The 25,223-nt window shown below is 35.1% G+C and overlaps 2 protein-coding genes across 3 annotated transcripts in view; one reads left to right on the top strand and one right to left on the bottom strand.

Moving 5' to 3' along the window:
• The window catches only part of LOC118179632 (uncharacterized), a 75,495-nt gene extending 61,952 nt beyond the window's left edge, over nt 1-13,543 (bottom strand). The window contains exon 1 of the mRNA XM_085821628.1: nt 13,384-13,543. Within this exon, the coding sequence (XP_085677754.1) occupies nt 13,384-13,515 (132 nt within the window). The 5' untranslated portion in view covers nt 13,516-13,543. The remainder of the gene's footprint in view (nt 1-13,383) is intronic.
• The window catches only part of LOC118202111 (calcium-binding protein E63-1-like), a 710,926-nt gene that overhangs the window by 344,826 nt on the left and 340,877 nt on the right, over nt 1-25,223 (top strand). The window lies entirely within an intron of this gene.

Here is a 25,223-nt window from a genome sequence, read left to right as displayed (position 1 = left end):
AAATCTAAAACCAGAACAACAGGCAAAACTTAGGAGGTTTTCTTTCGTCAGGAAGGATAACTTTGAGGTGAACGCGCCAGTGGAGGTGTAGGTCTCCTCTCCTCACTGGATTATCCGTCAAATGTTCTTTGTTTGACGACATCCCTCCAAGTTGTCGCTACTCAAATAAATTTTGATATTGTAGTTTCATTTGTTTCTTTGTATTTGCCTGCAAATGAGCACATTGATCAGAAAGATTTAAATGATCTTTTAGAGCAGCTGCCTGAGCCTTTCATCATAATAGGAGATTTTAACGGCCATAGTCCGCTCTGGGGTAGTAAAGATACAAATTGCCGTGGAAGACAAATTGAGCAGATCATCGAAGATTATAGCCTTTGTCTCCTGAATAATGGACAGAATACTTACTTCCATGAGCCTTCAAGGACATTCCACGCTCTCGACCTTGCCATCTGTTCACCATCTCTGCTGCCACTTTGCACTTTTAATGTGGGAAATGATCTTTACAACAGCGATCACTATCCCATTTTTATATCTCTTGCACGAAGAGGAGCAAACCCCATGTCGAGATCCCCTCGATTCATACTCGATAAGGCAGAGTGGGAACTCTTCTATTCCATTGCAGAGCTCACAGATGAAATGGTAGAAGATGCGCATATCGATGATGCTGTTGAAGCTGTTACAAATACTATTATTGAGGGAGCTATGCTTTCCATTCCTAGAACATCAGGAAAAATACTAAAATATTCGAAACCGTGGTGGAATCGCGACTGTCATGAAGCACTGAAAAAACAGAAAAAAGCATGGGGTATTTTTCGTAGATATCCGACACTGCGAAACCTCATAGCCTTTAAAAGAGCCAAAGCAAATGCACGAAAAGTAAGGAGGCAGAGCCAAAGGAATTCTTGGATTTCCTATGTGTCATCAATTACATCCTCTACGCCTAGTAAGCGGGTTTGGGAAAGAGTTCGAAAAGCATGCGGAATCTATAAAGACCACTCACTTTCCTTTTTGGAAAAAGATGGTCAAGTGATTAGCTCCATAGAAGAAATTGCAAATACTATCGGTGAGACATTTGCTGCCGTTTCTTCCAGCAGAAACTATTCACCTGCATTTCTCTCTATCAAGCAACACTCTGAAATATATCCCATCGCATTCAACTCTTCCAAATCTGAGCCCTAGAATAGAGCATTTACTATGCTGGAATTAAAGAGAGCTTTATTGCAGACACATAGGTCTTCTCCGGGTTTTGATGGCATAAATTACGAAATGCTAAAGCATCTGTCCTATAAGTCACTGAGTGCCCTTCTCACGCTTTACAATAGAGTGTGGAAGGAGCGTACTTTTCCCAGTGCATGGAGGAGAGCTGTTGTCATTCCTATTGCGAAGCCAGGGAAAGACCCGAGGAATCCCTCGAACTATCGGCCAATTGCCCTTACCAGTTGTGTTTGCAAACTGTTTGAAAAGATGGTAAACAGCCGCCTAGTCTACTTCTTGGAAAAGAATAATATTATATCGCCTTATCAGAGCTGTTTTCGAAAGGGGAGAACAACCGTGGATAACATGCTCCTCCTAGAGACTTCCATTCGGAAAGCATTTGTAAGAAGAAGCCACCTTGTCTCGATATTCTTCGACATTGAAAAAGCTTATGCTAAGGCATGGAGATACGGTATACTCCGGGATCTTCACGAGAGTGGCTTGCGCGGCAACCTACCAATTTTCATTCAAAACTTCTTGAACACTAGAACTTTTCAAGTAAGAATTGGCTCTGTTTTTTCGGATGTTTTTCAACAGGAAGAGGGTGTGCCTCAAGGCTGTGTGCTCAGTGTAACCCTGTTTAGTTTAAAAATAAATTCTGTACTAAAAGAACTTCCTCCCACCATCTTGGGATCTCTATATGTTGATGATCTGCAGATTAGCTGCCGAGGAGCAGACATGAGATATGTAGAGAGGCAACTGCAGATGGCTCTGAATAAGATCCAAGAATGGTCAGACAAACAGGGATTTACATTTTCGAAACAGAAAACTGTGTGTGTTCACTTTTGTAGGAAGCATGGTCTCCATCCTGAGCCTGAGTTATATCTGAATGGTACAATTATTCCAGTTACGCCCGAAGTAAAATTTTTAGGAGTGACGTTCGACCGAAAATTGACTTTCCTTTCTCATGTTTTAAACCTGAGAAAGAAGTGTCTAAAAACACTAAATATTTTAAAAGTGTTGGCGAACACCTCCTGGGGTGCACAACGTTCCACTATGCTTCGCATTTACAGAGCCCTTGTTCGCTCTAGACTGGACTATGGCTCAGTTGTTTATGGATCCGCTCGGTCATCAGTTTTGTTAAAACTCGATCCTGTTCACCATCAAGCTCTGCGGATTTGTTCAGGAGCTTTCAGGACTTCTCCTGTCCAGAGCCTGTATGTTGACTCTAACGAACCATCACTTTATCTGAGGCGTGAGCAATTGTCCCTTTTGCAATATTTTAATATTCTATCACAAACTGAACATCCCAATAAGCTATGCTTACTTGATAATGAGTGTAATACATTATTTGAAACACGTCCATCCTGTATTCCTACCTTTCCTTTAAGACTTCGCCCTATCATTGAGGAACATTCCCTCTCTGATATGCGCCCCCAAGCAGTACAGAACTTTGAAATCCCACCTTGGGAAAATTCACGTATTCAGCTGCTTGATGTTTTCAAACATCACGTGAAGGCAAGCACTAACGAGATCGTTTACAGACAACTCTTTGCTGAGCACATGCAGAAATATAGCAGTTATTATCCGATATACACAGATGGATCGAAGTCAAATGATCATGTCGGGATGGCTTTTCTATTTGAAGATTACATTGAGGGCAAATGCCTGCACCATGCTTGCTCAGTCATAACATCTGAACTAACTGCAATATATTATGGTCTTTTGTACATATCAAAGCTCTGCCATAGAAAGTTCATAGTTTATACAGACTCGTATAGTGCTCTTAAATCCTTGGAAGCTTTTCCCAACACTCAGAATCCTGTGGTAGTGGATGTTCTCAAAATTCATATAAATTTAACGATTCGAGGTTTTGAAGTCCTGTACTGCTGGGTTCCTGGACATGCTGGAATAAAGGGAAATGAGCTTGCAGATATCGCAGCCAAATCTGCTGTTGAACTGTCCAGTCGCCTTATCCCTTTTAGAGATATCTGCAGTGTCATGAAAGGAAAGGTCCAAAAAAAAATGGCAGCAAATTTGGGATGTTCAGCATCACAACAAGTTGAAAAACGTCAAGCCTAGAATTGAGCATTGGGATTTTTCTGGAAATCGTAAGGAGGACATTCTTTTGACTCGCCTCAGAATTGGTCACACTAGAGTCACACATAACTATCTTCTCAAAGCTGAAAATGAGCCTGTTTGTTTTAATTGTAATGTTTGTTTATCTGTTCATCATATTTTAATTGAGTGTCAATGTTTTAATAGTCTTCGCCAGAAATATTTTAATAGCTGTGACTTACCTCTCGACCGTTTAATCGGAAGAGAGGTCAATTGTAATTTATTTTACTATTTAAAAGAGATTGGCTTTTATTACCTAATGTAATTTGTTTTGAAGACTGTGTCTTGAATTTTAATATGTGCTTTTAACGTGTGTTTATATGACTTCATCCTCTGGATTTGGTACATTTATCTACTTGTTTTTATTTATTGAATTTTAATGACTTCACTTGTAATCATCCCATCTTGTGTTTGGCGCGTCATAATCATCTCTGGTTTTTGCGCCATAATCACTCACTCACTCACTCTTTAGGCTTGCTTTCTATTGAAGGGGAATCTTTTGGCGGGTCGTTAGTCTTGGAGGCGGGAATTGCAGAAAAATCTTTGGGATTTAGTTCAAATTTAGGTTGAGAGCCAATAACTTGAGATTCTGTGGGTTTATCAGCTTTTTGATTATTAGTGGGGATATTCTTTGGGAAAAAACAAATCCACGATATGAAGAGACGTGATTTTCCCCGCAAAGGGCACAGACAGGAGGTTTTTCGCCTTTCTCTAAGTCACATTGGTAGCCTTCATGGGGGCCAGCACATTTTAAACACCTTGGTTTGTGTTTGCATAATTCACGGATAGGGCCATATCGCTGGCAGCGATGACATTGTACAGGTCCAGGTCTGGATCTGTAATTACATACTAATACATCCAGGCCCCTAAGGGTTTTGATGTCGAAAATCTTCTGTACAGTTGACGTGTCCTCTTTTCGTTTCAACTAAAAATAGCGGCAGTTTCTTTACTACCCCATCTTCAAAGCGAGTCATTTGTTTTACCCTAGTTACAGAAATCTTTAAATCTAATAATTTCTTCTGGATTAATTCAATATTTGATGTTCGGGAAAGCTTTGTGATGAGCGCTTAACTGGCTTTTCCGAATTTCACTTGAAAGTATGAAATGGGACTGCACGGTCAGAAAGTAACTTCGTAATTGCGCGATAATTATCAGGATCAAATAATTTTATCTTAAGGGTATCACCCGTAAGTTTACCTTTGACTTTTATTCCCATATTTTCAATTTCTTCCTTCAACTTGTCCCAATCCAACGAAAAGTCTTCAAGAACAGTTGGAGGAATATGGGATGCAGTTTTCTTCGGGAAAATAAATTCGCCTTCTTCACTATTGTCTTGATCCATTTTACCCTCACTCGGGAGATCTTCAAATTTACACTGGTGTGCAAAAATCAAGGACGAAGTCGAAAAATTAGCATATCAGCTGAACGAAGAAGCAGAGCGGACAGAAAGAACAATCAGGAGATTAAGTAAGGTGATGTACGGTAGCACATGCACGGATATGCAGGTAGACGTAATGGGGGAGTGTCTGAGTAGTATTAAGCATGTTTTCGGTGTAAGATCAGTATTTCTGGCAAAGAGATTGCACGCCGTATAGCAGTTAAAATCACACCGAGTTGCTGCCTCAGCGAGAAATGGCGAATAATCAATCAGTTAGACGACATCTGGATGCTTTTACCCGAGGTCGAATCATTGGGAAGTTGGAGGAAGACCGCAGTGTGACAAGTGGGACTGCAGAGTTCGGAATTGCTCACAGCGTCGTTTCACGACTTTGGAGACAATTTCAAACTACAGGAACAGCTATCCGGGGGTTTAGTAGTGGTCGTCCACGAGGAAACACACCCGCAGATGACCGGTATATTGCCTTACAGGCCAGAAGAAACAGGCAGCAGACAGCGAGAAGAAATCGCTAGTCACACGACACAGGCGACTGGACGACCGATATTGTGTTTTACCGTGGCCAGAAGACTGCACGGTGGTGGTCTGTTTGCACGATGCCCTGTACGGTGTGTACCTCTAACGCCTGCCCATCGGAGAAGGCGTTCTCTGTGGTGCCGGGAACACCGGAATTGGAGAGACAATGAATAGGGACGAGTACTCTTTACAGATGAGAGCAGATTCAGTCTGAGTAGCGATTCTCATCGCATACTCATCTGGAGAGAGCGGGGAAGCCGCAATCATCCCTCGAACATTATTGAAAGGGACAGGTATGGAGGTGGCGGTGTTCTCGTTTGGGGAGGCATCATGCTTGGTAGTCGTACAGGCCTTCACATCTTCGACGCAGGTTCACTCAACGGGACCCGTTATTGTAACGAGATTCTTCTTCCATATGTGCGTCTTTTTAGAGGCGCTATGGGTCCGCAGTTCCTTTTCATGGACGACAATGCAACATGTCATCGCACAGTAACTGCCGAACAGCTCTTAGAGAGTGAGTATATTGAACGTATGGATTGGCCCGCACGATCTCCGGATCTCAATCCCATCGAGCATGTATGGGATTTTCTAGGCAGACGCTTGGCAGCTCGTACCTTACCACCAGTAACTATTCCGGAGCTTCGATTGGTGCTGCAAGACGAATGGGCAGCAATGCCTCAACAACTCAGTTAACACCCTCATTCTCAGCATGGGCAGACGCTGTGAAACCTGCCTAGCAGTCAGGGATCATATCCGCTATTAAAGACCGGATGTTTCTTGTTGGACACCCATCACAGGGATGTTTTGGCCTTCAGTCGCATTGCACTCCATGCTACTTTTTCAATAAAGCTTCTTTTTATCCCTCTGATTTCTCTTTTAGTAAGTGTTGTTTACATTACTCATGTCCTTACGTATTGGGGATCTTACGGTATTAAATGTGTTGATTTGGAAAGCTTTTGTACAAAGTTATATTGAAAAAAACCGTCTCGTCCTTAATTTTTGCATACCAGTGTATTCTTATGAACCGGAGATGTCGGTTCTGTTTGTGAGATCGTGCGTTTATGTGTTTTAGCCGGGTTTTAAACCCTTCTTCATCAGTGGAAATTTTCTTTTTGCGCTGTTTTTCACTGGGCACACTTTTAGACGGAACTTTATCAGCTTTTTGTTTTTTAGGAGTACTTTTAATAGAATTTATATTGGACTTTTGTTAACTGGAATAATTAGATGGTTTGTGACTCGATTTGACAGGATTTTGACTGGGGTTTTTAATTTCATTAATGGGTTGCTAAATATCATTAGCATGCATTTTAAATTTTTTGCTGATCCATCACAATAGAGATGGTCGCTATTATATCCTCGGTATGCTTAAGTGCATTAGTGATTTCAAAATGCAACTGTGATTAGGATATAACTTATATATGTAACAGCTATGCCACAATATTCACAGAATGTTATTTTAGTAATGATATCGCAAGCTACAGATATATCTGTCATAAACATTGGGTAAAAAGAGAAGGATACGAGACAAGATCGAAATAATCGCAAGGTATGATAGAAAAAGCTAGGTGATTTTATTATTTTTGTAGGACTGCTGCCATATTTCTCTTTCACTGTGTTTATATTATAAGCTCAGATATAGGATACACCAAAGAATATCTTTCTCTAGTGGAGTACATCTTTATATTATTAATGCTGCTATTTCTATTCCTACGATAGAAAAAAAAATATCTTTAAAAGGTTAATCCTTATTACAGAAACCCATCTTCCTTTCCTTAGAGTTCAATCAAAACAGAGGTAAGTGTGCTAAAAGCATCAAGCTAGCAATCAGGACATGAAAGTTGTATTCATGAAACTAGTAGTTGAAATAATAACATCTACTATTGTATTTCCTATATATGTAACCTCTGTTATGAATTCTATATAAAATATAACCTCCAAATATATACGTGGATTATTTTTAGGCTTTTCAAGCAAAAACGAAGGCTAATAATTGGTGCATTGCATAAATATTATCAGTTTAGTTGCCTCAATTTGGAAAATATAATTGTTCATATTAGACGAAAATGTGATAAATATATTTGTTTCATAAATAACAACAAATCAGTGCAGACTCATGATATATCTCCACATGATAATTTCTTTAAATGAAATTTTTGGTGACTGAAACGTACCACGGTCTATTTCTTTATATTTCGTGGACCTCTTTTTTTTTTTTTTTTTTTTTTTTTTTTAGTTGATTTACGTGCCAAACTTGGGACTAGATTACCAAAACACGTTTCTACAATTAAAGTGGAACCAACTATCCCCTGTATGTTTTCGGTGCCACCAACGATAATGGTGGTGGTAGTAGTGAGTTTTCTGGAGTAAAATCGTTTAGGTAAGTGCCGAACAAAAGTTAGGCACTTCCAAACACAAATTATGTAAAATGGCCAGTTACAGACAAGCACAAATTTACCTCAACAGGAAAAACAAACTATCTTCTACGGCCTATTAAATTTTACATATTTTTGCTGAATTTCATTTAAACTTATTTACTCAAATTTTGTCAGAGATATATTTCTATTCCATTAATACAGTTCTCACTTCGTGGCAAGGCAAAAATGCATAAAAGCTCAAAACATCTTCACTAAAAATAGTAAAATACTGGAAAACATAAAACACCAAATAAGTTAAAAACAAATTAAATTTAAAAAATTCAGATTAAAATTAGAGTTTCTACCCAAAAATAAGCAAGTAATTCGACCAGTATGCTGGAAGACGTATTTTTCGGTGCACACAATTGAAAGTTTACTTTTGCTACCATTCGGCAAAAAAAACACTGAAGTTGGTGCACAAGTTGATTTAATTCACTATTCTACTAAGAATTTCAAATGTAAATCACTTAAATAATTTTAATTGTTTATAATTCTAGAACTATTGCATGCAGATTAATTAAAGGCATAAAAACGTAAACGAACATAAGAACAGCATAATTAAATCACTTTTAAAGAAAAAAAAAAAGCAAAATTTACCAACATTTAAGAATAAAAAACTGAATTCACTGAGCCGGGTAACAGAGTGTGTATTATTTACATATGCTTGGCGCGGTCAATTGCAGCCAAAAAGAGTACAGCAACTACATCTTATAGCAGTCGCATATGCAAGATTTTACCGTTCTCACACTACTCATCTTTCAACTATGCGGGATACATACATGCATACAGATAGACATCACAAAAAATGAAATCTCTTCTGAATCCATTTTACAACCCGTTTTGAAAAAAAAAAAAAAAAAAAAAAAAAGAGTCCTTTATTCTGTCCGTACGTGCAGTTGTCACGTAAAAAGATCGTCAAAATTTATATTTTCATTGAGATATGATACCCGAAATTTTTTGCGATTAAGTGATGAATACTGAAATCAAACACATAAATCTCAGATAATGGTTTCAGATGGAAAGCAAGACTTAAATCACCAAATATGCGATACATTAAATTACGGTATTAAAACAATAAGAAGCAACTTCAAAACAAAATCAAATTAAATAGTAAAGACCCATGTCTTGCAGATACTGAGATAAATTGGCATTCACCTTTTTCCCGATTGGACGGTCAAGAGGCAAATCATATTCGTTTAAGCGTTTCAGTCGAAATCTTTTAAAAAATAATGCATCGTAACAGCATTACAGTTGGAGTAAATCGGTTCACTCTCTGCTTTTCAGTACGTAATTGAGAGTAATTCGTGACTGAACTTTTCCAAGGCGCGTTAACAACACACTTCCTCCTTGCGGCTCCTAGAAGCCTCTCAGCATTCGACTTTCGATTTAACTCTTCTTAACGTATTACCTAACTAAATATCTCAGGGTTGCTGTCATTTGATCAAAACCTTTTGACTCTGCTGATGTCAATGAAAGGAATTATTCGTTTGGACAAGTGAACTGCAGACTTTGCTCCAATATCTGCCAGCTAGTTCCCTTTTATAACGACATGTCTTGAAACCCAGCAGTAAAGGCTGTCACAGTAACAGCTCTTTAATTTTAGATTCAAAGTCAAGATATCAACAATGACGGGAGTCAGTGTATTCCAATATATTTCTAAAGATTTGAATGGACTAAACGAGTCAGTATATATGATAAACCTCTTTCTGCATAGCTTAGAAATAAATGAAAAGGCATATCATATAGCATTTAATTTTAAGGTGAGGGCTGAACGGCCGTTATGTAGCTTTCTACCCTCCAGTAACCAAATGATGTATCAACGTGCCGTACTGCTTTCGACCCATCTGTATATACAGGAATGCAATTAGTGTGTTTATGCCTGTGGTCAGGAAACAGTTACGTACAGTTTAGGTACAATTAGGTTATTATCCTTTTTGCCATCATGTTGGAAAACGTCAAGAAGCTGAATCTGAGCATCCTCCCAATTAAGATTCCGAAATGCCTTACAGACTGGGATTCATATCTGTGATCTGGTACTTCTCTGCTAGGTAGTGAGAGAGAAATAAGGCACAAAAGATGGTCAGGCTTCAAACAAGAAATTGTACCTTTCATCAAGCAAAGAAACCTTATTTCGATAGTCAGGAAGTGACAAAACATAGAATCAATAGTAAAGAGACAATAGCTCACGCCCGTAAGTGAACATAGGGAAAACCACAAGCGTGGTAAAATGGAAGAGGAACAAAAAAGGAGAGGAGGAAAGATCACTAGCGCTCTAAGATCGCGACCGCTGTCTCACCAACATGGTGATCTCTTGAAGGGGCCACCAGCGGTGCCATTATTTATAAAATTATTAAAGGGAATTCTTAGCTAGCTTTCTATTAAAATATTGTAAATTAGGAATACATGGCTTAAGATATCTGACTTCATTCGGGTATCTCTAAAAAGAACTGTAATAATAATTGCTTTACTGTTAAGTTAAATTTAGTCAAGAAGTAAAAATGAAAGGAAAATATATATAAATAATTTAATATATAATAAATATGTAAATAATTTAATTAAAAAATATGAAAAAGGGGGGACTAATTTGGTAAAATTTTACTCAAACCGTAAATGTATTGCTGAGCGTACTAAACAATGTATTTGATAAATATGCATTAATTTTTTAATTAAACGTATGCTTTTCCTTTGTACAAAAAGTTAGAATATTAATTCATTCTACAGTTACTTCAAAATATACTGTGCGTGTAACTTTCTTCTGTCAGAGAAATTAGTTGCAGTAAAATGACTATAATTCAGATTGTTGGTTGCTTATGCTCACTTGTCTGACGTAGTCAGTCCAAGCCCACGAGATTCCTCGTGGCAAGGAGCGCAAGATTACGCCTGTCATTGACACCTAACAGTTGACAGTGCGATTTGGCTCAGTTCCGCCCAGAGTTTTGATGAAGAGCACCCCGGGACACGAGTACAAAGGATCTCCCTCCCCTCTGCCCTTCCACCAAACAACAAGAGAGGACTTTCGGCTCGCCGCATATTTAGAGTGCCGCCATGCCGCACCGACTCTATACATTTACAAACATCCAAGCCTTCTCCGGGATTCGAACCCAGGCGCTTCAGCATGGCAGTCAGCGACGCTAACCGCTGTACGTGTTGGGCGGCATAATTCAGATTACAGTGAGTATTTCTATAACCTTCTAGAATAATGCATGCATAAGACTGTATAACACATATGAAAAAGATATGATTAAAACTATTTAAACGCTGTTATTTATGCTATTTAATTTAATTTGAAAATCAACCCTTTCTTGTATTCACTATTATCACTTTTGCTTGATTAATTCCTAATTTTTTTAAATACCTTCGAAACTCATATTTTCGAACTTAATTTTTATTTATGTAGTTATTTACTTATCTGGTTGAGCCTCTACGTAGTATTCAGAATATGTATTCAACTTAGGTTTCCATAAAATTTGTAAAACCATTATTAAAAAGTGAAACACTTATTAGTAACTCCAAACACTAATGCTCAAATGCATGCGGCTAACCTGCCGCAAAGTACTGTCATTGAGAAAGCTGGAAAAACGCGAAGTGAGTGGGAATGAAATGAGATAAACAACTTTTTATTGTCTAAAACTGAGCTATCAAGTACTGAGTTTACTGCGAAGTTATATATATATGTGTGATATACCAGCTTTTGTCCGGAATAAATAGATTGGTGAAGAATCATAGATGAAATTGTAGCTCAAAAGTATCAGACGATAAGTTTAAAAAACAGAATCCATTTATTATTATTCAGAAGAAATAGCAATTACAAAAATCTGATCTCCGGAGTAAATAAAAAAGAATTACTAATAACTTTTTGTATGAAGTTTACTGCATCGTTACATTAAAGAAAAGACCCCGATATTCCTTTGCGAGTCCTTTCATAGCCTCTGGAAAGGCGGAGCTTCCAAGAAATGACGTCAGCCATTCCAATTCGCTTTAAATATCTCCAGAACATTCTATAACTGTACGTGTAGAAAAGGCGGGAAAAAGAACTTGATTACGGGGCTGTGGATTTAATTCCACGTACTTTCAAATAAGAGACCGTCGGCATTAAAAAATGAAAAGAACACACAGTTAGAATATTAAGTGTATTTTTGACTATGGAATTTTATTATATATATATATATATATATTATATTTTATACTCACGTGTTATACCGTTGATCGGACAATTAGCGCGATTTAGCCCCAATTATGGATGAGCGTATCCTTAAGAATTCTGCAGTAACGATTGGCGAATGACAACCGTTGACGAAATTTCTGTCAGCGGTCCACTGAATAATACATAAAGTACCTTTACCTTTTTTAAATCATTAATAGTAATATTCCTAGATGGCGGTGTACCATTTTTTAAACTCAACAGTTTGATGATAAATTTAAGTAATAAAAATAAATGTTTTGTTTATTTATTTATTTATTTATTTATTTATTTTGTTAACTGTCATCTTTTAACTTATTGTCTTAGTCATTGAATAAAAAAAATTGCTTAAAGTTATATTACGCATAATACGGCTCATTTGTTGAGTAGCATCAGCCTTACTCAACAATTTTGTTCTTGAAACTCGTATTTTAAACTTTTTTAAACTTGTTTCGTATTGGTTGTTCAATTGCAAGCGTTATTTACTACGTTTTAAAATTATTGATTAATACACTAGATATATATTTTGTGAATGTCTTATAAGGAAAATAATTTGATTTTTTGCTTCTTGAAAAAATGTTCTCAAGAAGAGATAAAAGAAAACCATTCATTGCTTGCTGTATGATAGTTGAGATGCTGATGCTCATGACTTATACAAGATCTCTAAATGTCGCAGAATTGACTGAAAAAGAGACAAATATTTTTTGCATAAACGATTAAAGAAGTACATCCTCCTTTAATTAAAAACGAATAAGTTTGTGAATTTCTCATAAACCTCCAAAAAAGTATCTTTTGTGCTTTCACAGCGAGGGCTGTTCCAGTCTATGTTGTCGTTATTCCCTTTTTAAAAAAATTCTAAAAACCACATGAAAAATTCTATGCATTTTAATTTTATTGATACTGCTGAATAATCTGAAATATAATTATAAGAATTTTTTACTGAACTCTTTGTGATTATTTAGTAATTTAAAATGCTGCGGAGACTAACATTCACATGGTAATTCCACATGTTTCCATAAAGCATTAACGTATTTCCTTTTCAATGACAGAAATGTAACGAAATTTAATATAAATTTAATGATTTCAAAGATATGTGTGTTATGCAGTTTTTAGTATATTTAGTTGTTTTGTACCTTTGATAACTGAAAATCATTTTAGAATTATTCTTTCATTTCTGGAAAAGGCTTCATATTCTCTTGTTGTCATAAAATTTTACAAAACTTATCACAATATTTATTTTAAATAATTAAGAAAGCAATTAAATATTTCTTCCCTTACACAGAGTGGCATCGGTATTTTATTTTACATTTAAATTTTGCGATGTCTTCAATGGAAGCTATGGAAAACTGCTTCAACGGTATGCCATAATATAAAATTTAACAATAGATGAATGAACGATGAACAAAAGCTGCCGAACTCCATATACAGATGTTTTAACAAATTATTGGGTAGTTACACTTTCTTAGTTTTGATTTTATCACAAAGATACAATACGACTTTTCCACACAAAACACTTAATGAATAACCGTCGTATAATATTTTGCATATAGTTTTAGAAGACATACCTGAATTGTGTCTGTATTCTTATAGGCAGCAAATACATAACGTGGAGGACGTGGAAGTTCTACCAATTGCCTGACAAACTCCAAACCGATGCCTTTATTGGCTTCGGTGATAAATACACTTAGTACTTCCATTTCAGCTACAGGAGTATGAATGAATCATTACCAATCTTTTAATTATTTGTATTATCCACGAGCCCGATGAAAGAATTAATGTTGCCATACGACGTAACCGTTTTCGATTACTCATATATCTGTTAATAATACATTACTTAATTTAATGTTTATCATTGTGTATTTTATATTTGCTGGCTCATGAGCAAGCTTCACCCAGATTTTGTTAGTATAGTTTAGTAATGTGTGTATGGCAGCAGTACTAGATATTCAAGTTCGAGAACGAGGTAACAGCGGTAGCACCATTATTGTTTCTTTCGTGATAATAAAGTCTGTTTTCGTTGAAACTGATTCTATTCTGTGAATAATCACTCGGATCATAGTTTTAAAAATAGTATCTATCATTAAAACACTATGACTGCGGTGATTATTCACAGAATAAAATCAGTTTCAACGAAAACAATCTTTAGTATCACTAAAGAAACAATAAAGGTGCTGCCGCTGTTACCTCGTTTTCGAACTTGAGTAATACCTACTATCCTTTTAATTATTTGAACCTCGTTCTCGAACTTGAATAATACCTTGAATAATACCTAGCCATACACACATTACTAAACTATACTAACAAAATCTGAGTGAGGCTTGCTTATGAGCCAGGAAATATAAAATACAAAATAATAAACATTAAAATAAGTATTGTATTATTAAGATCCTTCCACCTTTTGATTACAAATTTTGATCAAAACATAAAATTACCACTTAAACATTAAAATAAGTAATGTATTATTAAGATCCTTCCACCTTTTGATTACAAATTATGATGAAAACATAAAATTACCACTTAAACATTAAAATAAGTAATGTATTATTAAGATCCTTCCACCTTTTGATTACAAATTATGATCAAAACATAAAATTACCACTTTAAGTCATTTTAAGTTAGTAATAAAAAATATATGTATATCATATACTAATCAAATAAACCAAAGAAATACTCTCTAGTGTAAAAAATAATAATAATAACCAATGAAGACGTATTTCACCAAAGCACATATTTAAATTATAAGTCCAGTTTTTTCTGGAATCGTAATTTAATTTTTCTACCAGTCCTACTAAATTTTAGCTTGTTGTCAAACACACCGTTATCCTGTTTCACAGGCTGATCCGAGAACTTGGTCAAACTATTGGATTCCACATGCTTAGGACAGTCAGTAGGAGATGTTATCTCAAGAGGATATATTCTCTGAATAGGACGAAGAAGTTCTTGGTGTAAAGTCTGCAGTTTTACGATCCGCACATTACCGTCTTTACCTAGGACAAGCTCAGTAATATGATCTAAAGGATGGTTAATTCTCTTTTTGTTATCAGCTCCCACTAGAGCAATATCACCCACAGCCACTGGGTGCCATAGTTTTTTATTGTTCCCTCGCTGAATGAGAGCCCCTAAGTATTCCGACCGAAATTGGTTCCTCAATTCTTTAAGTATGATTTGTCTGTATTTGAGTCCCTTGGATAAAGAATTTTGTTCCACATCATCAACTTTTGGAACACTGCATGCATAAATGTTTCGAAAAAACATCGATGGAGAAATGCGCTTTATGTCATCTCCTTCAGAGATATAAGTCAGAGGTCTTGAGTTGATTACGCTTTCACAGTCTGCCAGAGCAGTTGCCATTTCTTCATAATTTAGATGAGCCTTTCCTTACAGAAGCTAACAATCTTTTTAAGGGAGATCTTTCAATATTCTTATTAGTGGCTTCCGTCCCACCATGCGGCAGTCGGTGGGTTAAACTTCCAATCAATCGCATTTACGACTTTTTTTGAAGGCTGTTTGTTTCTGTATACGGTTCCAATCAAGTTGTTTTAATGAATTTGCTGCTCCGACAAAATTAGAGCCGACTATTGTCACAGTATACAAAAGTATATCTTCCTCTGCGAGCTATAAATCTTCAAAATGCCATTAAAAAGGCGTCTGTGCAAGCGGCAGTAATTAGTTCAAAATGTACTCTTCTGTACACTTAAGCGAATATTAACACCCAACTCTTTCTATTTTCTTTTAAAAACAGAGGACCAGCCACGTCAACCCCTGTAATTTAAAATACCGTAACATCTTTTACACGATTTTCAGGAAGGGGCGCACGTATCGCTCCCATGTTCCTTGACCTATATTTTTTACAGATCGTGCAATTAGCCACAATACTTTTGACAGTCTTTCTTCCGTTAAGAATATAATATTTTTCTTTAAGCAGATTCAAAAGTATCAGACCACTTGCGTGACAATTCTTCACATGAACAACAGAGAAATTAAGTCGTTTCACAACTTCGTGTTTTGAAGAAAGTACGACAGGTTTCAGAAAATCTTCAATATCCTTTTTGTAAAAAATCTTAGTTTAAATGTGTGCTTTTAACTTGTTTTTATATGACTTCATAATTCTGGATTTGGCACATTTGTCTACTTGTTTTTATTTATTGTATTTTAACTTCATCAATAGTAATCACCCCATCTCGTGTTTGGCGCGTTATAATCATCTTTGGTTTTGCGCCATAATCTCTCACTCACTCACTCGCTCAGCTTCAGTTATAAGCATTGATGTCACCGCTATTGCTAAGTTTTCATTAGAAGCTTCTTCTACTGGCGCGGATTTTGATATGAAGAAAAAAAAAACTAGACAAGAATCTCGTTAATTAAGCCCTCTCACTATGCATGAAGGTGAATGATTATAATGGTACTGTGTACCTTTAAGAATTTTTTTTTCATCATGTACAGTTATACCTTCATCTTCTGCATTCCAATGCCTTTTTAAATCTTTAATCTCAACATGATCAACGCAGAATGTGAGTCAAAAGTTTGCATTGAAATCTATATTTTTTCTAGCAGACGCTAAACTAGAAGTCCTCCTTCTGTGTGGAGCAGCTGTCTGTCCTGCTGTTTAATATCACTGCAACCGTTCTTCCATAAACCGTTTCTTATATATCTCTAAAAGTATTTATTAACAGAGCACAGGAACAGTTACAGAGAAAATACACATCAAAGCAGAACATACAGCAAAACGGAACAGCTAAAATTTGGAAATAACTTTCGACTCCTGGAGAATGCTGATTCACACTCAGGAGACAGTGACGGTCTTGAAAAAGCATTGTTTTCTTACGTAATTAAAGAGCCCATTCTCTTAAAATAACGTTTCTCATTTTGATTAATTCTGAGCCTATTTGCTTGGTAAACAGAATTCCTGGGAATAACATATTCTAATCTTTAATGTCATCAAAGAGGAAATTGCATATAGTAAATTGCTTATCGCAAAAATCCATGGGTGTCTACTCTATACGGATTCAAATGAAAAATAATTATTCTAAACGATCATTGATAGAACTATACGCTTTTAGAAAACCGTTATTGCAAATAAGAGTAAGCATTCTGTAATGGTTTCGGTAATTAACAAAACTTTGTTATCATTAAATAATTATTTGAATTTTAAAGCAGTTTCTGAGTATTCACAGTAAATTTATCTAAATAAAAAAAAAACCGTAGTAATAATATGTAATGTAAGTTGCCGTTCTATAATTTGAGTATTTTAATTAGGGAGTAAAATCTATGCCAAAATTTTACTTCAGTCCGAGTTTTCAAACAAAACAGGGAAGACGGCATTTGTTACATTAATTATGTTTTTTTGAAGGCTGTTCGTGCAACTGATGTTGACACTCGTTAGCCTCATAGAACTGCTTTTGACGCTTTCATTTATTCTCATTACATATAGTCGTGTACAGTTTGCGTCGGAAGTACGTTGTGGGAGCAAAACTGTTTAAGCATATTTTGGTTATTTATTTTATAGTTCAGTATCAGAAATAGCATCTCAAATGTGTGATGCCACCCTATTTAATTATTCAATATGTTCTGAATAATAACTGTACTTAATAGATTAAAACCAATTCTGTATATGAAAATTAAAAATGAAGCAGGAACTGTTGATATGAGAGGTAATATCAGTTTCCTATATTATTTTCTTTTTCAGCTTTCCTTTATATCTTGCAGATAACGCTTGCTTTTTATGTAACTGTTTGTTTTAAGCGAGGTCGATAAACGTCATGTAGGTTTGGCATGAGATAATTATTTTTACAATACGTTTCAACTCACGAAATGAAACCAGTATCATGGCTTAAGAAATGTCAACTTTGATTCTTTGATATGTGTAAGATTTTAAATATGAAAGCAAATTATTAACTTTAAAAGAATAGTCTTTTTCCTTTTAATTCTTCATTTTAATTTGGCTGCGTCCCCTTGTCTTAAAACTACCAAGTGCGTCATCTAAAAATTAATCATAATGTAGAGTAGCACTGAGGATATTTTTATCCAATTGCAATTCAACATTTAAGCAAAGGAACCAAATTTATAAATACCGCTGCTAACAGTTGCGCAGTCCTTTTTTTTTTTTTTTTTTTTTCCTACTTCGCTTGCATCTTGCCAACATGCATCTCTGGCCTATGTTGTTTATGGCCATTGTTTAAAGAGGTGTAAGCTGTATAAAATTGCGGGGTGTTTAGCGCAGTGTTGGATCAACGCTACCTCTGCTAAAGTTTTTCTTCTCCATTATGTCATCTTAAATATCTACATAGCTGCTTTTCTGATTTTCAGGTCATCTAGAGAATTATTACTTATACATATATGTTCATGAAATAAACATTTTCAAGATTTGTACAAAAATTAAATATCTTCAAATGTACTTAATAACTCTTGTAATAACATTACACTTTTTTTAATTAATACTCGTTTTGACGACCATTAAGCATTGTCAAATTACTTTTCGTTGTGTCATTATTAATTTTTGCTTAATAGTGCATACAATCACTTTTTCTTATAAGAGAAAATTAGTATTACATCATGTGCTGTTAAAAATTATTTTTAATCTGTTACAATGATTAAAAAATGTAGTTAAAGTTCTTGTCAGAGAAATAAACCATTAACATAGATTTATTATCCTAATCATATTTTTTATTAATGAGATACATTTCGGTGACTTCCGAGATAGCGTAACTTATGTATAGTTAATGCAAACAAGGTCATTCTTCCTGTTCTTCTGTTGCGAAATGTATCTTTTTTCCCCCCTTTTCCAACAATCAGCACAAATTTATGTTAAGTTGAATACATTTAAATCGATGGTCAAAAGCCGTAAGTTGAAAATTGCTGTACCAGCAATTTTGAAATAATTATTAGTACTAGTTGGTAGTAATTGGTAATGCAGTTATCTGATCTTTAATAAATTTATTAGTGTATTGAAAATTTTTATCAGCTCTTGCGGAATAATTGGTTCTAATAATATCTAATCGAGAAAGGTAATATACGACTGAGTACAGCTACTTGTTTAGACACATCAAAGAAATAATACTTCCTTGGAAAACGAAACCTTCTCTTTCTTCCTTCCACCTAACCAGGATAAAAATATTTGAAGTTAAAATATAACAAAAACTTCAAATCAAGATATATTATGTCATTATAAGTTATAGAGTTATTAGGTTATTTTGAAGCAGAAGATGTGAAAAATGCGCTGTGTCCTCGCCGGAACTCAAACGTGGACTTCTCGAATACACGCTAAGTGTGCTATCGTTGCACCACGAAGACATGCTGGAAAGGCGGAGAAAATGCCTTGTAAAGCATTAAAACTTAGGTAATGAAAGCTCACAGACGCAAACAATGAAACTTGCAGCTGTTCTAACAACGATGTAAAATCAAAAATGTGCAAAGCATGATGACGGTACTAGAGAGAAATGTTAGTATTTATTTCAATTCATTTCAATTATGTGGTTTAATTTCAAACACCTTCCTACCATCACAAAATTTAAAAATTTAAACTTTTTTTATTAAAAACATCAAATTCTGATAATGCGATGTATTGTTATAATTATTTTCTCTCTCAGTGATTTATCATATAGCGATGTAGGACAGAATTCTTTGCTTTGAGCTTTCAGAATGTAGGAAAATTGTGCTTGGGAAAGGAAAAATAACTTTTTGTTGCTTTCATAATAATACGATGGAAAGTTTCTAATTTTAGGCCATGAACCTTGCCGTTTTATGTGAAATTAATCCTATCAAAGTTAAATTTTTCTCTGAATATAACATTAACGTATTTCGAAAATTCCATTTTCTTGAAACCTAATTCTATCAAAGCTATATCTCATGTTTCTCTTAAATTTATCGTGAAATCCTATTCCTTTTCAAAGCTGTGCTGTTCAAGATGATTAGCATGAGGAATGCCGTACACATATCTCTTCTACAAGCAACAGGATCTGAGAGAAACTAAATTCTGAAAAATTACGTTCAATTCTACAATAATAGCCATAAATTACTGAACTTCTGAATTGAGCGCAAAATCCCAAAATGGCCTTCACTATGAGTCCAGCTTAGGATCTATTTAATGGCACCAAGTACCAGAGTTCTTAGTGGAGAAACAATAAAGGGACTTCTATAAAAGTCCATCTTGAAAGCTACACAATGACGCAGAGTAGTCTTTTCCCGTTGACGGATAAGAGGACTGACTTTTCTTTCGATGTGATATGATTTAATAAGAGTTTCTTAAATGAACTAGTGACTCTGAAAATTTATTCCATTATCCAAATAAATAATATCGCGTCTCCATCAAATTAGCTGTAAACCGGTACAACAAGGCGAAAAGGCCTCATTTGATGAAAATACCGAGTTTCAGAACAATAGCACGATAAATTATACACATTGGCTTAGCAGAATTTGACACTTCTCTGCACAACAACGGAACAGCCATATCCACTCCGACATCTAGAAAAGAGATGCGTCTCTTTGTATTTTTGATAAAGAAGCCTGATCAACTTCAAAGTGATTCTGCATTTCGAAAGTGATGCATACAATAATATTTATTATTGTTTCAAATGCACGCTTGTAGACAATAGTAGTAAATATTTGTGTTAGATATGAAAATTTTTGTTATTGCGAAATTTAATTTAATCTTCTACATATCTTTATACATATTAAATAAAATTATCATATTTTTATTTCATTTACTTAACATCCATACGGTTTTTAATATGTTATTGAGCATAAGTACATTCGTAATTGTCAGACTGGAATAATACAATAGTTACAAGTTGCGATTATCAATTTTTAAATCATTTTTAATCCCCGACCTATAGTAGAAGTTGAGAGATCTGTATTAAACACACTAAATACACAAACTTGTAATGAAATCAAATTAAAAATTTAAATTTAATTGTTTGTCACGTAAATTTATTATCTTAATGCTGTGATTAAAAATCCGAATCTCGCTTCTTTCCAAATGTTTTACCACGCTTTGGAAAACCAGTTCATCTGAAGGCCATTTCAACTTGACGATTCAGTTAATCAAGATCGTCCATATCACTAATGTGAATCAATTATTGTTATAGGCCTGATTTACTTTTCTGGTGGTATACATCTACACTACTGGAATGTTAAATGGTTGATCTTTTTCTCTGTATAAAACGAAAACTGTCAGTTCGCAAAGTTTTCTCATCTACCAAAAAGTACTCATGAAGTTGCAACTTAACCGGACTTTAAATGGGGAACGGATGCATCATATACGAATTCGTCCTTTACAGCATTCTGCAAGCTCCATCCTAGGTAAAATGCAGTCGCCTATCATTTCGTTCCTTCAGTGTTAATTTTCGCACAAAAACAATTTTGATCTCATGAAAACACATGCAGCATAAGAAATACTCCAGGCATCAGTGCAAACTTGGAAGTTCGCAGTTATTTCCCCGAAGGAATCATATTAGGTTTTTAACATATATGCCTTATTTAAAACTTTTAGATAATAAATCTTGACATTAATGTGCAAGAATTCATCTCGAGATAATTTTAATTTCTTTAAATGCTTCTAAAAGAATTTTTGGTAATCAGCGACCTAGAGTTTGATCAAAAACTGATGTGAGTGGATCAAAAACTTATTAAATTTAAGACAAAAATGGTCATCTAATATGTGCAAAATTCTTCAGCGGAATTTTAAAGCAACGTGAAGTATTTCGGGCAATATTACGTATCAATCCCGACAATGCTATATCAGTAACATATTTTATTCTAGATCAATTCTTTACTACTTGTTATCTTTTTTTTTTTTTTTTTTTTTTTTTCCTGAAACAGGCAGTTACCAAACCCGTCTGGCGTTAAGGATAATAAGGAAACTAGTGACACAATGCATATCCGATTAAAAAAAAAAATTAAAATCTGAAAGATTCAGATATAAATTCAGATTTTAAATTACGTCCAAAGGGTCGTTTTTTAAACGTTTTGTGTGTTACCTTTATTAAATATCATGTTCTTCGCACTTAAACCAGAGATTTCAGTTCAATACTAATGTCGCAAAGTACACTCATGTCCATAAATTAAGCATAATGCAAAATCAGGCAAAGGAAGAGTTAGAAGGAAAATAAATTTGACTTATTTGTAAAGCTTATTTATTAAACAAAGGTAAAGAGCAAAAAAAGATGCTATATGTTTGATATTCTCCCTAGAGAAGAAAAAAAAAAAAAAAAAAAAAACCTATTTACAAAAAACCAATATTACATGGTTGGCATAATTGTTAATACATTGTATGTCTCCCAGACGATGCAATACAGTCCGTACAACGCCTAGGCATGCTGAGTATCAAATTATCGATCTGATCTTGGGGGATGTTACACCACTCAAAAAGCAATGCTCTCCGAAGTTCCGGTAGACATGTAAGAGGAGGTTGACGGGCTGCAACTCGTCGGCCAAGCATATCCCACACGTGCTCTGCTGGATTCAAGTCCGGTGAGAATGCTGGCCAGTCCATACGGGTGATATCCTCCGATTGAAGGCATTCGCATACGATGTTTGCATGGCGCTCCGAAACAAACGTACATGTTGTTCTAGAATGACGTCCCGATAGATTTGGCTTGTCATGGTTCCAATTTGAACATGCAGGTCAGTTCAGGAACCCAGAATAATTCCACCCCAAACGAGCACTCCTGCACCACCGTAACAGTGTCGTTCAATGATGTTTTCTTGGTGGTAACGTGTACCTGGAGCTCTTCAGGTATGAAAGTCCGGCGAGAATCAGACTGCAAGCTAAACCTGGACTCGTCGGAAAACATCACGGCATCTGACAGGTCTACGAGCATATAGACCAATCTGCCCTAAGCGTCTGTACACGGTCTGCCTTGAAATTGTCGTACCAGTGGCTGAAGAGAGCTGACGAAACAGGTCTGAGGCTGTGCTCCGTCTGTTTCTTTTGGCAGCAACTGCCAAATACCGGTCCTCATTCGGCGTTGTAACTCTGGGGCGACCTGTGCTGTAACGTCTACTCACGTTACCATCATCTTGGAATCGTTGCCAAAGCCTGGAGATGACACTCTGGGCAATTCCATGTTCGTCTGATACTTCCAGTTGGGTACGCCCACATTCCAGACGGCCGATAATTCTACCACGTAAAAAATCATCCAAATGCGTCCTTTGTATCATAACTATTCCGTTATTGCACTGAAATGCTTATAAAGCGCCTGCGAACAATTTTACTTCTTTGCCTGTATTCCTTATACTATATCACTCTCACACTCTCGTCATTGTGACGTATCATCGGTGTCATCTGGTTACTTCCTGAAATGTGCACATGATTCTTGAAGATGTGTGTAGTGATTTTCAGGTGATATATTTATTTTAGAGTTTCGAGTTATCCTTAATTTATGGACATGAGTGTAGTTTTAAAATGAGCCTATCTTTAGAATTTCGACACACAATTTCGTTGCGCTGGAGATTTTTTTTTTTTTTTTTTTTTTTTTTTTTTTCCTCCGGTAGATTGTTGCTATTGCTCGCTTTCGTTGAGTTTGTTACTCAAAAATTCGTTAAAGTTTTACGAAATATGAAATCGATAATAAAACACATTACAAATTTCAGATTTGGTCTTCTACGTGCCCATATTCGTAGGAGGATTACGTCATTCAAAATTCGATGGCTCTGTTTACCGTTGTTTTATCACAATGCGAGAAATAGACATACATTTATGCAGATTTTTCATTATTTAATTTCTTCAAATATAATGCAGGACTCTAACATTTGGTGGCAACAGTTTGAAAAGTGAAAAGGAAATTTATAGTGATTCAACGCAAAATCGCAAAACGAAAACAATAGTCCTTCAGGGACAAAGCCCCTTTCAACTAATAATTGCGCAATTTGAATATTATACCACGAATTTAAGCTGAAGTATTATCATTGGGAAATTTGCTTGTGTTGGAAAGCGAAAATAGAATAATGAGGAACAAAATGCTAGTTTGCAATGGATGTAATTTTTTTTTATTGGAACGTAATTTTTTATTTTTAAATCTAAATGTACGATGTTTTCTCAATACAAACAGCAATCAGTAATTTATTGTTTTTATTTACCAGATATTTTCGTAATCAGTTCTAAGGTAATATTTTTTTTTTTTTTTTTTTTTTCTGAAACCAGGCATTCAAAGGAAGTATGCTTTATTTTGAGTTAAGTGCTCAAAAGCAGGTCTAATCTTAGAAATTTCGCTCAGTTTCAATTTACATTTATATTTTTCTTTATTAAAATGTTATATTATAGTTTTCATTATTTCTTTATTTATTTGGAAAATTTTGATGTGGAAGTTAAATTAGGCAGCTGTGAAACTATAATGTGATGATGTACTAGTTTCAAAAATTCGAGATTGGCAGTTTTATTGATTATTGGAGAAGTCAAACAACGCGAATCAAGGTGATATTTGTAAATTTTTGCAGGACTAGTTTCGATGGTTTAACAACAAAACCATCAGCTGCTTTAGTGCAAATGAATGAGATAAATCTCCTGCCAATAAAATTCCAGTTCCATACTTAAGGACCCCATTCCGAATATGAATTCCTGGGGTATTTACAGGATTCCTTGCGAATTTGGTTTAATTTACATTCGTTAAATTAAGAAAGCCTTTAAATAAAATTTCGTGTTAAAGAAGATGAGGCATATGTTAGGGAGAAGTAAACACAGAAATCCTCTGTTGCCCAGCACTGTTGGTCAGAAAACCATACTTAACAGAAAATTCCGCTTAACTATTTTCCAGCCAGTCTTATCTTATCTCTTTCATTTGCGCTTAGGCAGTTGAAGAAGGTGGTTCTGTAGTTAAATCATAGAAACTAGTCCTGCAAAATTTACAAGTATTACGTAATTCTTGTTGTTTGACTTCTCAAATAATCATTATTCGACGTGTTATTTTTAACTTTAAGTTTTATTGATGTTATTTCAAAACATCTGCAACTTTCTCCATTATGATTTGGGAATGTAGTGATGGTAAACATAAGAAAAAATATATGCTTTCTTTCATTCGCAGTGTTATTTTTTAGAGTATTCACATTATTTATTTAGTTCGTCCAACGTAATTCAATTTGTGTATGTCTAAATAAACATTTAGGCTTTCTTTACATAATGTAGCTACGACTGCTTTTATGCTACAAAACTTAGCTGTTCCAAAGAGTAATTCATGTTCCCATTTTTTCGAAACTAATACGTGAATAAATATCTCTAGGCGTATTTCTTACAGAATTTTTAAAGAAACCTAGTATACACAGTAAAACTGCTTTGAAAAGACCCCTTTTTTTTTTTCCCCTACTAGTAAAGTCCAACAATATTTGATGTAGCCCTTTAAAATCAAATTATAAGAACTTAATGTGATCTCAACGACCATGTGAATTTTTACATTTAATGAAAGTGCAAGATAAA

Source organism: Stegodyphus dumicola, chromosome 8 (assembly GCF_044657685.1).
Source record: "Stegodyphus dumicola isolate Sdum_Otavi_A_Nest chromosome 8, ASM4465768v1".
Taxonomy (NCBI): Eukaryota; Metazoa; Arthropoda; class Arachnida; order Araneae; family Eresidae; genus Stegodyphus; species Stegodyphus dumicola.
The sequence above is the reverse complement of the archived record's forward strand: the minus strand, read 5'-3'. Positions and strand labels throughout refer to the sequence as shown.